This window comes from Semicossyphus pulcher, unplaced genomic scaffold, assembly GCF_022749685.1.
Source record: "Semicossyphus pulcher isolate SPU_LCO1_2020_fin unplaced genomic scaffold, fSemPul1.0.p SCAF_10, whole genome shotgun sequence".
NCBI classification, from domain to species: Eukaryota; Metazoa; Chordata; class Actinopteri; order Labriformes; family Labridae; genus Semicossyphus; species Semicossyphus pulcher.
In genome coordinates, this window is record NW_027211604.1 from 9893806 (window position 1) to 9908229 (window position 14424).

A 14424-nucleotide genomic window follows, 5' to 3' on the forward strand; every position below is an offset into this window, starting at 1 on the left:
GACATGTTTTATTTTGTTTTTGCACTTTAATTAGTAAAGATTTTCCTTTAATTTAAAACAACTAGTTTGAGATTTATATCCCCTTGTTTTGCACCACACAGGAGAGACCCCCCTCCCGTTGAGTACATTTTTAGACTGGTAATTTTACCTGTAAAAAAGTTCATCAAAGTAATAGTACTTTTACTTGAGTAGAATTTTTTAGTAATGTTTCCACCTCTGGTTAATTTTAAGATCTTAAGGAGATCATTATTGAACACAGAATAGAGTAAATTAAATAAATCTGTAAGCTTATAAACTGTGGTTTTGTTTAGATTTTAGGTGTAACAAAGGTCTTGGGGGCTTTTTGTATCTAATAGATAATTATACTTTTACATTTGTACACTCACATTGCATTTAGGTGAATATTAAAAGCCATGTCAAACTGGGCTGATATGTTAAAACTCACTTTTTACACAATGGCTTTGAATTTCTTACAGAAGGTGTTCGGTGTTCTCTGATGACGTGTGACCAAGTATTGCATCTGATGCAATTATAACAGTAAGGATCAACAACATTACTCACTAAGTGTCAGTTTAATATATAATATGTCAGATAAGTAAGATCAGTACGTTTAACATAGCTGCACCTGCCAGACTAAAATAAACATGGACATAAAGTCAATGAGAATGATCTGTTGTAACAGGCGAGTGTCTGCAGTCAGTTAGTCTTCAACCACCAGAGGGTGCTGCTGTCCCCTAACAGGCCACAGCTGGGGCCTAACTTCAGTTACAGTAATCTACAGTGGGATGAAATGAAGAGGACTGGCTCCATTATAATATATTGGATTATGTCTGAAAGGTGTGGGGGAGTTAGGGGGTTACAGTTTGGGGGTTGAGGCAGTTGTTACTAGCAGTAAATTTGGTGCCACTTTTAGCAATACTGTTGATGTAGCAGTGTGTGCTTCAAGGCGCAGCTACCCTTGATTGACAAGTCGCCACTGCAGCTACCACAGCAACCTGTCAACCAGGACAGAGTTGAAGCAATGGCTATCCACATTGTCTTCCAAATATCGTCACTCCTGCCTTAAAAAAAATGGTGGTCGTCTCAGTAGCTTGTCCACTTTTTATATCCGTTCTATGATTATGGTATTGCTGTGATTCTTATTGTCAGGTTGTGTATTTTACAGGATGTTTCGTACTGTTCTGACCAATTATTTGGAAAACATCCTGTGTTTCCTGCATTACTATTCTGGTCCCATCTCTATAGTAGTAATAACAGCTCACTAGCACCAACAAAAACAGGTGGTTAACTTTTACATAACACCTGATTTTAAATAACATGCACATACGCTTTCGTGGAAGATTTTCTGATTTCCTACAGCTCTGAATCTGTGATCCAGAAAAGACTGCGTGACATCAGCTGTGGGAGGCAGCCAAATTAATTCACCCGATCAATTAAGTGGGGTCAGGGAGGAGGCAAACGTCTAAGCTTCTCTATTGCTCCTCCCACCTTTTTTTTTTTTTTTTTTGCTCAGGATCTGATTAATTAACTTTGACAAAAAGCTTCACAAAAAAAGTAAAGCATTCCAAGAGAGATGTTCTTGTAAATCAGCGAAAACGCAGGACAGCTTTGAATGTCATGTGACCGTGCACATGCCAGCCTCACATGTCTGGTAAAGATTGAGATGCCCTTAATGACCAATAGGCCAAATACATTTCTTTCAACAAACACTGAATATAACTCAACATGTTCTATTTGAACGACTGTGGATCGTGTTTTATGCTACAAATCAATAGCATGTAGGGCAAGCTATAATAAGAAAATCACAGGTCAAAAGTGCGTGCATCCTTCATTACTGCTTCAGTACTGTGCAGAGCAGTGCCGCTGCCTCTGCAGTAGGCCAAGCTGGTTCTGTGCTCAACTGGGCCGGCTGTATGTCTGACCTTGCTTTGAAGTGATCTCTGTCAGTGCCGTTAGCCATGTCACTAAGAGGCTTGCAGGCAGCGGATCAGTTTAGCACAGCCTCACCTGTCTAATCTGATTACTTCAACAAGGCTGCTATCAATCTTTGAGGCAGGGCAAACAAGAACAAACACATCATCACTTGCATATGTAGGAGACCCTCATCATAAACGTAAAGCTCGGCGGAAGCTATGCCGAATGTGTTCCTCTGTATTTTTGTTATGAGCATCTTTATATCTTTTATTCTCTTTAATGTGCAGCCCCACCACTCGCCTACCCACCCCCACCCTCAAAAGGCTTAAATTCCAGCTGTACATGCGTCCAGGTCAAAAGAGCAACCGCAGACTTTCAGTAGCTTACCTTAAGATATTTTCTGCCCTCGACCCCAGCTCACATACTTCTTCTGCTTTTATTAGCATTGCTCCATAAGTGAGGTGCTCACGTTGACCTTTGCTCTGTGATTGTTATCTGTCCAGAATCTGAGGCCTGACCCCGGGAAGGGAGGGAGACGACAAAAATGTCAGCCGGGTCATGAAACCTCAGATGACGTGTAGAAAATGTTAGCAGTTAGTTCTCAATCTGAAAAGGCTATTAGCATGAACCTTTATGGGTTTTTTCAGGTTACTGAGGAAAAAATATTATTACAATCCAGCGGCCAAGAAAATGGAAAAAAGACTTATTTTCAGAGTATGGAGACATTCAGCTGTGCAACATTAAATTAGCATCTTTAGCTACTGTACTGTGACAAGAGGAACCCAAGTGAAGGTCTCAGAAGGATATGAACTGCAGCAGCAGGGTTATATGAGGCTACAGACACGAGCACCATAATCACTGCAGCAGCTTCAAGCCCCAGGTGAATACGAGCAGTTGTATAATCTAGGGCAGCCATCAGTGATGAGTTTACAAGTGTTAACATTGCAAATGTTTTCTTTGTTATGCTTTGAATGAGGAGTTTTCTTTATTAACCCTCTTCCTGCTTCATGTACACTTATACATAAGGATATTAAATGAGGGAGTTTCTGGCTATTATTAGTATCAGGCAGGTTATGCAAAATTATTAATGATTGAAACACTTCTGAAAGAATTAAGTTGAACCTTATTCAAAGGCAAAGTTCAGTGATTATAACGAGTAAAGTGTCACTGCCCTGGAACAAAAGGTCCAACCTAACTGCAGCGAATGAACGATGAGATCCTTAACAAGAACTTTTTGTGGGGCTCTTCCCCTCACAAACAAGACAGTGGGTCAATGACCTGAACTGATATAACATTAAACAGCAGTTTAACAGCAGTTCTGGGTTGAGCCTCCTCCCATTAATTTCAATTAAGAATGTAGGAGGGACAGTAAATCCGTCTAGACTTCCCTGACTATCAGAATATATCGGTATAATACTCTTACAGTGCTCAAGGTTTGTTTTCCGATGTTCTTTAAGCAGATTTGAAAAATGTAGCTACATCAGCATCTTAAGATTTCCAGGTAGGCCCCGACTTTCGCCTTCTTTTTCATCTCCTTCGGCCCTCCCCCCACACACACTCTTCCCACACTAGTATGGATTAAAAGCTAAAGAGGGCTGAGGAGTCAAAGCTCGCTGGTCCTTCCCACTCTTCCCGTCCTTTTACCTCTTACCTCTCCCCAGCTCTCTGCCAATCTATTTTTTTTTTACCTATCCAGACCCTCAATTACCATCGCCGCTCTGCTCGCGCACCGTCCCTTGCTCTGTGGTTTGGGGTGGGTCCCAGTCCAAAACAAGGACAGCAAGAAGTAAGGCAAGACAAAACTACTGGAAATGTTTTTGATTTTTGATATCGTCTTTACGGAGCTTGGATGCAAGAGGAGATAATTTGATTCCTTTTTTTTTTCTTCTTACTTTTCATGCCATATTTGGATTACCTATGATATTTTTTCCACATAACAGGACAAAGATAACTAAAGCAGTAAACTTCTGTTTACTCAACCCACCTGGAATTTGGATGGTGCTATTCAACAACAGGCTCCGACTCTGACATGGCTCTTATGTAGAAAAACTCCAGGTCAGAATTGTCTCTAATTAAATCTGTTTTATTTAATTGTAGATGAAAGATAAGGTGTTGGTAACGAGAACATTTCCTCCATCATGCAATGTCATTGTTGCCTTTTTCAAATCTGTTTGCAGCAGAGTTACTCCAGCCAAGGTGAGACTGTCAGAACACCAAAGGTCGTTTAATCCCTCCATACATTTGCTATATCCCTTTAAAAATGTCTCCTAAAAGTAAAAAGGGTTTTGAGAGACTAGCACAATGCGACCCACTTTTTATTTTCAGTAGCCACTAAACAAGGCTAGAATATCAGTTAGCGCTCCTCTTAACCTATTAGCTACTGATAAGCCAATGTATGTATTAGCCACTCTAGAAGGCTCGTTGGTCACCTTGCTGTCTAGCTGCATTTCAGCTTGAAGACAGGGAAGGAAATCAGGCTCTGTTTTTTTTGTCCTGTTAAAATGTCATTTTTCAAACCACTGAAAGCCTCAGGTTTACATTCAGGAATTAATCCAAAGTGAATTTGCTGTCACAAAAGTTCTCCTTACCACTTGCAATGTCATGGGCAGCCATTTTTGAAGAGCGAGTGTCTAAACACAAAATGAAGTAAGAGCTATGCTTGATTATTATTCACAAACAGGATTTAAAAGTAGGTTTTCCAAACTTAAAGTCCAGTAGATCATATTTTTTGTGACAGCAGTAAGAAAACAGGTCTTAGTATAAAAACAGCTTAGTTTAAAAACTAAGTGATGTTTATTTGCATGCAATAATTGCATCAAATATATGATTCAGCTGTTTTTTAAATGTCCTTGTCTTTCAGCAACAAGGTCTCTAAATAAAGTTTGAAGATTAACAGGGCCCAACTGTCATCTGGTGTTAGCTCCATCACTCTGTGTTGTTGTTTGGGACATAGAGGTCACCTAATCTTGAGACAGTCCCAGCAGTCAGTACAAATTTAGATGCCGTTTTCAAGAATCTGTGGGTTGACTGGTGTTAAAGAAGAGGAATCATCCAGAAATGGATGGCTGAGAAGATGTCAAGAGCTTGACTTAAGACGGCAAAACAGATACCAAGGCCAAATTAAGACATCAAGTCCAGATTTAGCCCCACGTTACCTGGCACTTGATTTGTTAAACTCTGTGGCCTCGGCAGAGCTAATCAGCTTGCCACACACATGGCACTAATTCTTCGAAGAATTGCATTGGAACTCTGGGCACCGTGTCTTATGTGAGACAGATGGATGCTGAAAAGAACATCACATTCTGTGAAGCAAAACAGCTCAGGATGGTGCAAGGTCAGTTCAGAGATCATGACTGTGTCCTGAAGAGCGTCCAGGACCTGAGGTAGCCTCGTGTGGGGACATAGTTATGCTTCTAATTATAGGAATGTCCAATTAGTTAATGATTATAGTTTAATATCGCAGTTGTACAGACCACTGTGTGAGCCTCAAGAAGCTAGCTTGAACTGTCTTGTGAGTAGGGTATCTCAGACGCCCTCCTTGGGGCTGACACAGAGTTTACAATTCCCTCTCTTGTAGCCTTCTTGGCCTAGCCACTTTTTGTTCAGTCTGTTGATGCTGTTACCTTTGAATATGTAATCTTGGCCATAAACTCGCTCTGGTCATCGAGCATTTATATGGTTTTGCTGTGACCAGTTGTCTCTCCTGTGCTGTGAATAAAACTCCTCTGAACCAGCCACAGGATTAGACCTAAAAAAGAAAACATATTTGTATTTGCATAGTAAAATAGTAAAATGTTCTAATTCTTCTTGCTTTTTTCTCTTGTTTTGTGGAGGCAGTGATGGCTTGGGGTCGTCTCATCACCTGTCCAGCTTTGGACTAGAGGCGTGCAGAGTGCCAAGAGTGCCACCAACAAAGGCACACACTCCCCTGTCACACTACTCACCGCACACTCTCCACTTTTCTTCTGCGGCTACAGCATCAGAATAGTTGTGAGTGAAAAAATGGCCAATCACCGAGACCCACGCTTTCTGCACAACCTGTCCTACCACCCACGATGGCAGCATGACTCACTAAAAGTGAAAAGAAAAAGGCATATGCAGACAGTGGCTTCAAACATTTGCAATGAATATAATCCGTTTAAATCATTAGAAGCTTCATCAAAACCACAGTTGCCATGTTCCCCTGCGCAACACTCCAGCAGCTACCGATGGACCTGGTTTCTTCTGCCCTTACTCATGGTCTCATATTTGCCCTGCCAAGCCTGGGCAGCCACTTTCAAGGTGGCCCTGGTTGGACCCTGGACGTGTGACCTCTTATACTCCAAAGCCCTCCCCGACCTCGCAGCACGACTAGCCACTGCCCGCATAAACAAGGACCCCTACCTCAACAAAGGCTACTGGTATGACTACACGCTGATCAATGAGGACTGCAAGTCATCCCGTGCCCTTGCCCGCTTTGCCGAGCTGGACGGTTATGGTGCTGCTGTCCTGGGCCCTGCCAACCCAGGCTACTGCTCCTCAGCTGCTTTGTATGCAAAAGAGTGGGATGTTGGGATTCTTTCCTGGGGTTGCCTCAAACCCAACATGGGAAAAGAAGGGATGTATCCCACCTTCCTGCGACCGCTGCCACTATCCTCGCATGTACTGTTCTCTGTGTTACAGTACTTTCGTTGGGCCCATGTCGCTATAATCTCAGAGGAGACAGACATATGGGAATCCACAGGGCAGGAGCTTGCCTCGTCACTGAGGGCCCTTGGCCTGCCTGTCAATCCTGTGGTCACTATGGAGGATGACAAAGATGGGCCTCGGAATGCCCTGACGAAAGTGCGGGACGCAGACCGGGTCAGAGGTAAATTAAAGATGTAAAGATGACCAAAAAAGAATAAATATATGGCAACATAAAACAACTCCTACAGTTTTTTTTTATTCCACATGAATCATGTAAATAATGTTGTTTTTAACACCTCTCTCTCCACAGTGATCATCATGTGCATGCCTTCTGTCCTAATTGGTGGACGAGCCCAGTACCAACTTCTTACAACAGCTTTGTCCATGCGTATGATCGACCGTGGCTACGTTTTTATCCCCTACGACACCCTCCTCTACGCACTACCCTACAAGGACTCGCCCTTTTATATACTAGGCAATGACACCAAGCTGCGGAAAGCCTACGATGGCGTTCTCACCATCACGATGGACTCTGGAGAGCGCAATTTCTACGAGGCCTTCAAAGATGCTCAGGACAGCTATGAAATTCGCAGCAGCACCGTACCAGAGCAGGTGAGATTCTCTGTTATATATTGTAAATATTAAGTTACAATAGATTAATATGACAAATCTGGAAGAAAGACAAACAAGTCCGCTTATTCAAACTGTCTCTTTTGTCAGGTTTCACCATTCTTCGGCACAATCTACAACATGATGTACTACATAGCCATGGCTGCCGAACAGGCCCGTGCCAGTGGTGGCCGCTGGGTAACTGGTCATGTCCTGGGTGAAAGCAAAGGCAACTTTCAATTTCAAGGCTTCAATCAGCCCCTGAGGGCCGGCAAGAACGGTGACGGCATGCAGGCTAACTATGTGGTGCTAGACTACAGTGGCATTGGCTCCTCTCTCTACTCCACTCATTCTCTGAAGGCCACTCAGACAAACGGAGGGATTGGGAATTTGAAATACCTCAGCCGTTCGATCCATTTTGCAGGAAGCACTCCCTACACTGACTCAGGCTGCTGGTTTAGTCCATACTTTGCCTGTACTGGTGGTGAGTACACCATTATTGTCTTTACAGGAAGTCAATGTGAGCTGGTACGGTGTTCATTCCGTGCAATCAACTGCCTGTCTTTGTCACTTTCCCAAAGGCATGGATCCGGTCACTCTCCTCTTCCTGTTCCTCGTGTTTGTTGCATTGGTAGGATGTGCGATTGGCCTCTTTCTTCGTTTCAAGTACGTACAGCTAGGTATCAAAGAAGGATATCCCATCCAAATGATTTTTTAGACAATATTGTGATTGTTTGTTGTCTTGTCTGTCCAGGAAAATGGGCAGGGTTGGGTTCAGCTTTGGAGGTGGAAGCAGCGGATCATCAAAGGTAGTCCTGACCCTTGATGACCTGGTCTTCATCAACACTCAAGTCAGCAAACGGGTCAGTTCTGTGCTGAAACTTTGACAATACCTACAGAATTTTGTGTTTTGCTCCTAATGTTTGTTCCTAATTTGACTTGTCCTCTTTGAACTGTGGGTTTGAGCAGAAGCTAAACGACGATAGCATCATGAAAAGCCAGCTGGATATGAAAACGCCTCACCACTCGGTGTCTGGTCGCAGTTACTTGGCCTCCACGCCCGACAGCTCCAACGTTGCTGTGTTCGAGGTAAGGCGGGTCTGCCCGGACACCTTCGGCAAAGTTGGTGCTCAAGTCGGTGCTCAAGTTGGTGTTGTTTTGTGTGATCTCAGGGGGACTGGGTTTGGTTGAAGAAATGCCCCCATGGATCAGTAACAAGTGTCAACAACAGCACCGAGAATGTCTTTGTCAAGGTAAGTGAGCATGTCACTCATTTAAACTTCTGCCTCTCCTTGATTTACTGCAATCTCAACTGAAATCCAAAGAACTGACACAATGTCACAAAAACATCCTCATGTTAAACACATGAAACTCACAGCCTTGATTGTTGTCAATTGTCTTCCTATCAGCTCAGAGACATGAGGCACGAGAACCTCAATCTATTCCTGGGACTGTTCTTCGACTCTGGGATTTTTGGCATTGTGACCGAGCACTGCACCAGGGGCAGCTTGGAGGATCTGCTAAGCAACGATGAAGTGCGTCTTGATTGGATGTTCAAGTCCTCCCTGTTAATGGATCTTATCCGGGTAAGTTAGACAAAAGAATGTTGTGTTTCATTTCCAATCTTGTCCCCTATTTTCATCACTCAAATATGTTAACAAACTGTCATCAGGGAATGAAGTACCTGCACCATCGTGACGTCGTCCACGGACGGCTCAAGTCCCGTAACTGTGTGGTGGATGGGCGCTTTGTGTTGAAGGTGACAGATTATGGGTTCAACGAAATTTTGATCGCCCAAAGCATTGATAACGACGACGAAAAGCCAGAGGGTGAGTTCATGGGCATCCACAGACTGCTTTAGTTTGATCGTACATATTAATAGCTTATTTATCGTTGCGCATCTTTCTTTGATAAAGATCTGCTTTGGACGGCACCCGAGCTGCTGCGAAGTTCAAGCCAGAGGAGGCGGGGGACTTTCTTGGGAGATGTCTACAGCTTTGCTATCGTCTCCCAGGAGGTCATCTCTCGCTCTGCACCTTTCTGCATGCTGGACATGCCTCCCAAGGGTGAGTGACATGGCAAAATTAACTTGTGAGGAAACAAGGAAGAAGGGGGTCTGAAGCCAAGTGCAAATGGTTATATATTAGTTATATAATTTAAATCTTTTCGGCAAATCTTTGTGAATCTGAAAAGTTCATCCTGTTCTTTATGTGCCCCACCTGAGTAAAAGAGTAAGGACTGACATGGGGATAACAGCATGCTATGTATAACATAAGTACATTCATTGAGTTGTTAATAAAGCATAAAATTTGTTTTGCTTTTCTGTGTTTTTTCCAATATCTGTGGGATGACAGAGATCATCAACAAGGTCAAAGACCCTCCTCCTTTGTGTCGACCTGTCATGTCAGTGGATGAGGCCCCGCTGGACGTGATACAGGTTTTGAAACAGGCCTGGAGTGAAGAGCCGGAGAAGAGGCCGACCTTTGAGGAGATCTTTAAACAGGTGAAAACACATGTTTTTCTGTATCTGCTTATCCTTATATGTTGCTGTATACAAAAGGAACCAACTGGAGATTAAATCCCTGGTCCCTCCTTTTCATTTCATAGTTCAAGAGCATCACCAAGGGAAAGAAGACCAACATCATCGACTCTATGCTGCGCATGTTGGAACAGTACTCCTCCAACTTAGAGGATCTAATTAGAGAGAGGACAGAGGAGCTGGAGGTGGAGAGACAGAAGACTGACAAACTGGTGGCCCAGATGTTGCCAAAGTGAGTGTCTAGCAACCCCAAATGACGCAGGAACTAAATAAGACAGTGGAGTCATACTGTAAGTCAGAGCCTCTGCAGGCCAGCCGAGAATTAGCACTACTCTGCAAATACAGTGGCTTATGAAACATAGATAATGCTAATTTTATTTCCTTAAGTAGGTTAAAGGTCACACAGCATCCCGGAAGCTGGTACCAATTCAGTGCTCAGCTCACTGGCTCCTCCCTGACATACAGTGGTGGTTTGAGGTCTTCTGCAGGGATCATTTTCAAGAACTGCGGAAACCAGGCCCGCTTTTCAAACTGCAGCTGAATCATCACCACAGAAAAAAGAATCTAATTTATCTTTTACCTAATGAGCAGGGAAAAGATTTAACAATCAAAATAGAAAAATAAATGTTTCTTTGTTTTGCTTACGCCGTTTCCCAAACCCTGTAATTCTGCTGCACTCAGCAACTGTGGGAATAATGAGTACAAGCTACAAGCTCGTCTATGGCAAAAATCACTGGTGAACCATCCCTCAGCTTTTGCTTGCTCATACTAATTATTTTGTGTTTTTTCACATATAACTAAAAATACTAAAGTGCAAAGTTATTATTAATGTTATAATATTGAATGCAAAACTCAGTGTAAACCACCAGATACAAAAAAACAACTGTGTCCTCCAGGTAGATTTGTTTTCTTTCACTTTCAATCAAGAGGTAATTTTTGTCTTCAGGCCTCCAAACATGATAATTTACATTGCTGCATGAGTTTGTGCAACAGGTCAGCTGAATATTTAATATATAATTGAAACAACTGATCTGTCTAGGAGAATTGGTCTACCTATATTCAGTCATATAGAGAGAAGCGAGTCAAATCATGCTGTCACTACTTATTGTATCACTATTACTTATTGTATCTCAGTCGTCTTAAACTCAGCTTAAGGTCAGTTTGATGTCTGCGTCCTCCATTCATCGTCTTCCTCCTCCAGGTCTGTGGCCCAGGCGCTGAAGACAGGCAAGCCGGTCAAACCCGAGCACTTCAGTGAGGTAACGCTGTACTTCAGTGACATCGTGGGCTTCACCACCATCTCAGCCCTCAGTGAACCCATCGAGGTGGTCGACTTACTCAATGACCTCTACACACTCTTTGATGCTATCATTGGGCTGCATGATGTCTACAAGGTGAGCGTGGGGAATCTTGTATAGTATCTATGATGAACATTTTATTTATTTTTTTATTTTACTGTTTTTGGTACAGGTTGGTTTCAGTTTTATAACATTTAACACATTTGAATATTTGTCTCTTTTGTTTCCCGTCAAAATGTCCTCTAAATATTACAGTAATATTGATATATATGTTTTGTTAAAAAAATGTATGAATCTGAATCTTATTTTTTACAATATGATACAATACAATGTGATACGATGACATCATCAGTCGACAGTTTTCCATAACGTGTCCCAACCCATATGAATAAATTCTGTCCAATCTTCATAACAGAATTCCTTAATAAGTAAAATATCCCATTTTGTGTGTGTGTGTGTGTTAACCTCTTTAGGTGGAGACTATTGGAGATGCCTACATGGTAGCTTCAGGTGTCCCCACTAGAAACAGTAACCGTCACGCAGCTGAGATGGCCAACATGTCTCTCGACATCCTCCACTGCATCGGGACCTTCAAAATGAGGCACATGCCTGAAGTGAAAGTCAGGATCCGTATTGGTCTGCACTCTGGTGAGCAATATGATCATCCTTAATCAGTCGTGATAGACGGAGTCACACTGTACATGCGTAATGAGTAACATAGCTATGAAATCCAAACCCCATTTCAGAGTAAGTAAAAGTTAATGTGTTGCAGTGGAACAAGAATACAGGAACACAAGCTGCTAAGGCAGGGAGGTATTTTTACCTCCTTTATCCTCGTCTGGAACTTATTCCTGGAACAGTGAAACGCTATCCACTTAGTGTTGTCATCCAATTAACACACCGCATACTTTGGATTTCTAACTCTATTCTATGATTTTCTGTTTGCACACAGACGTGGAAGTTTAATGCAGCTTTCAATTCACATAAAGGGAAAAAAATGGCGTACTCTTATTGAAATGTTGAAAGATTATAAGCCTGTTAGAAAGAGTAAGGACAAAAAGCAAACATTTGACGTACAAAATGGTTTATGAGTTAAGATATTGCTTGCCAAGATGAATTATCCTAATCAAAACCCAATTAATCTCCGATGTGTATGCTGTGTTTGCAGGCCCAGTGGTAGCAGGAGTGGTGGGTCTTACAATGCCAAGGTACTGTCTGTTCGGAGACACTGTCAACACAGCATCTCGAATGGAGTCCACAGGGTTGTGTGAGTGTCTCATACATCATCATATACACCAACCCAATCTCTTCTTCCTTGTTTTATCAATTTTTGACACAGTGGTTGGGAGGTCAGGTGTAGTTAGTGTGCATGCTGCTTGAGGCTAAACAGGGCTTTAGGTGCGCAGTCCTTACTAATCCTTTAAGACTATCAGCAGAGTTAGAGGCCAATTTTAAGTTTCAGTCAAATGTCGTCAATGACCAAGTTTGCCTCAGGTCCCCTCTGCGTGCTGCTCAAATCAAGTATAAAGTCAAGAATTAAACACTTTTCTAGTGTTGAAAAATATGAATCTATCAAACTGATGGAGCTAGAAGAAGATGAGTTTATTTATCCACACAGAAGAAGTCAGAAATACAAGTCAGATCATATAAGATATAACAGAGACGTGTGGAAAGGGACATCCTTTAGGCTATCTGAAGCATGAGAATATGGGCTAAAACACTGCGCAGACAATATTAAAATGTGTAAAATAATGTTTTCTAGATTTGAAAAAGATTGCATGTATTAAAAGTAACATACTTATTAGGATACCTTTCTTTTACCAGCAACAAATAAGTAAATACTAAACACTTCTAAGCTACGTCTGAGTCTAAACATTGGTGAAATACAATAAAGGGAGATATATAGCAATTTGAAATAATATAATTTAAATGGATTTTAGGGTGGAGTTACAAGTTAACAAACTATAAACTTGTATACTCGTCAATTGCAGTTATAGTCTAATTTACTATATCTAAAGTAACAATTATGCATCGACTGCACTCTATATTTGCTGTTAGGAGCAAAGCAGTGATGAGCAGTCTACTGCCACCAAGTGGCGTAATACAGAAGTGACAGCCTGACTTTCTAAATATCACAGAAATAATTATTTTAAACAAGATTGAAAACGAACGCATATTTTGCCTATTTATTTGAAATGAAAGTGATTTCAGAATGCAAATGCTGATATTGATTTCTTTGTGTATTTGCCATCACAGCTTACAGAATTCATGTCAACCAAAGCACCGTCGATGTCCTGAACAGCTTGAAGTTGGGATACAAGATTCAATGTAGAGGCATGACAGAGTTAAAGGTAAATTAAAGAAAACATTAAAGGGATTTTATAATAAACCCAGAAGTTATGGGCCCACAACAACGACTAATGATGGTTTCATTTTAGGGAAAAGGCATAGAGAACACATACTGGTTGGTAGGAAGGGAGGATTTCGACAAGCCTCTGCCTATTCCTCCAGACCTTCATGGGTAAGACTGTTTTCTCCTACACAAATGCATCACTGTGATTAGCCTGATTTATCCTGTGCACAGTACATTTATACAGTATAAATTATACAGCACAATGATCACCTATTCATATGTATGGGAAGTTATGGTACCTAAAAGGCTGGGGTTGTTTTTCCTATTACAGTGGCAGCAATCATGGCATCGGTTTAGAGGAAGTTCCTCCTGACAGAAGACAAAAATTCCTGGACCGACAGAAGAAGATGGGCTAGCATGATGCTACCCCCCCCCAAGTCCCAATGAACAGTGAGATTTTTTCAGTGAAGAACACACAGAGATATGCATGAATGAAAAGTCGAACATCCAACCTCAAAGTACTACAATTTGTGCTATGCTCAATAGCAAAATAGTTTCCGTTCTCTTCTTGGGGATGATCTTTATCTTCATTCATAGTTTTCGATGCCACTGTAAACTGTTAAAGGCTCAGAGGTGCAGGAATAGGAAGCAACTGTCCATATTACATTTGTATAACAATTGTCTTTGTTCTGAAACAGTTGTTAGTTCACCGAACCAAAAGTGATTGTGATGGATGTGTCTACAAAAGATGAAGACGGTATCGTGTCATGCACTGTTTGTGTTTGTACTGATCTCTGTGCTCTGTAGAGACACTGGAGAGACTCTATCACAAGGTTACAGCCATACTATTCATCTTAGGTATAATGGAGTCTATGTTGCAATCACTTTAAGAGCATTAGCTTTTTATATATCGACACAGAATAATATATTAAAACAAAGTAACAGTAATGTATGCTGGAAAGCACTGGATAGGTCAGTAGGGGTTAAGAGCTCGGGTCGCGGATGGCTGGGATTTTGCTTTACAGGAATGAAGCCACTTTTTC

General features: G+C 41.8%; 1 protein-coding gene across 1 annotated transcript; it reads left to right on the top strand.

Moving 5' to 3' along the window:
* Positions 1–5916: 5916 nt before the first annotated feature.
* On the top strand, positions 5917–13797 carry gucy2d (guanylate cyclase 2D, retinal). The gene is made up of 18 exons (XM_069669673.1): positions 5917–6763; positions 6893–7194; positions 7303–7675; positions 7773–7857; positions 7946–8054; positions 8161–8280; positions 8364–8444; positions 8601–8777; positions 8864–9020; positions 9108–9257; positions 9546–9694; positions 9799–9962; positions 10932–11124; positions 11502–11676; positions 12197–12295; positions 13285–13379; positions 13467–13549; positions 13713–13797. Exons 1-18 carry the CDS (start codon positions 5917–5919, stop codon positions 13795–13797), a joined length of 3444 nt encoding a protein of 1147 aa, XP_069525774.1.
* Positions 13798–14424: the final 627 nt, after the last annotated feature.

Excerpts from the sequence above, each read along its gene's own strand:
- gucy2d (XM_069669673.1), top strand. The coding sequence starts at position 5,917 with ATGGCCAATCACCGAGACCCACGCTTTCTGCACAACCTGTCCTACCAC. Across the intron at positions 7,195-7,302 it reads GCAGCACCGTACCAGAGCAG|GTTTCACCATTCTTCGGCAC; the intron begins GTGAGATTCTCT and ends CTCTTTTGTCAG. Across the intron at positions 9,021-9,107 it reads CGACGACGAAAAGCCAGAGG|ATCTGCTTTGGACGGCACCC; the intron begins GTGAGTTCATGG and ends TCTTTGATAAAG.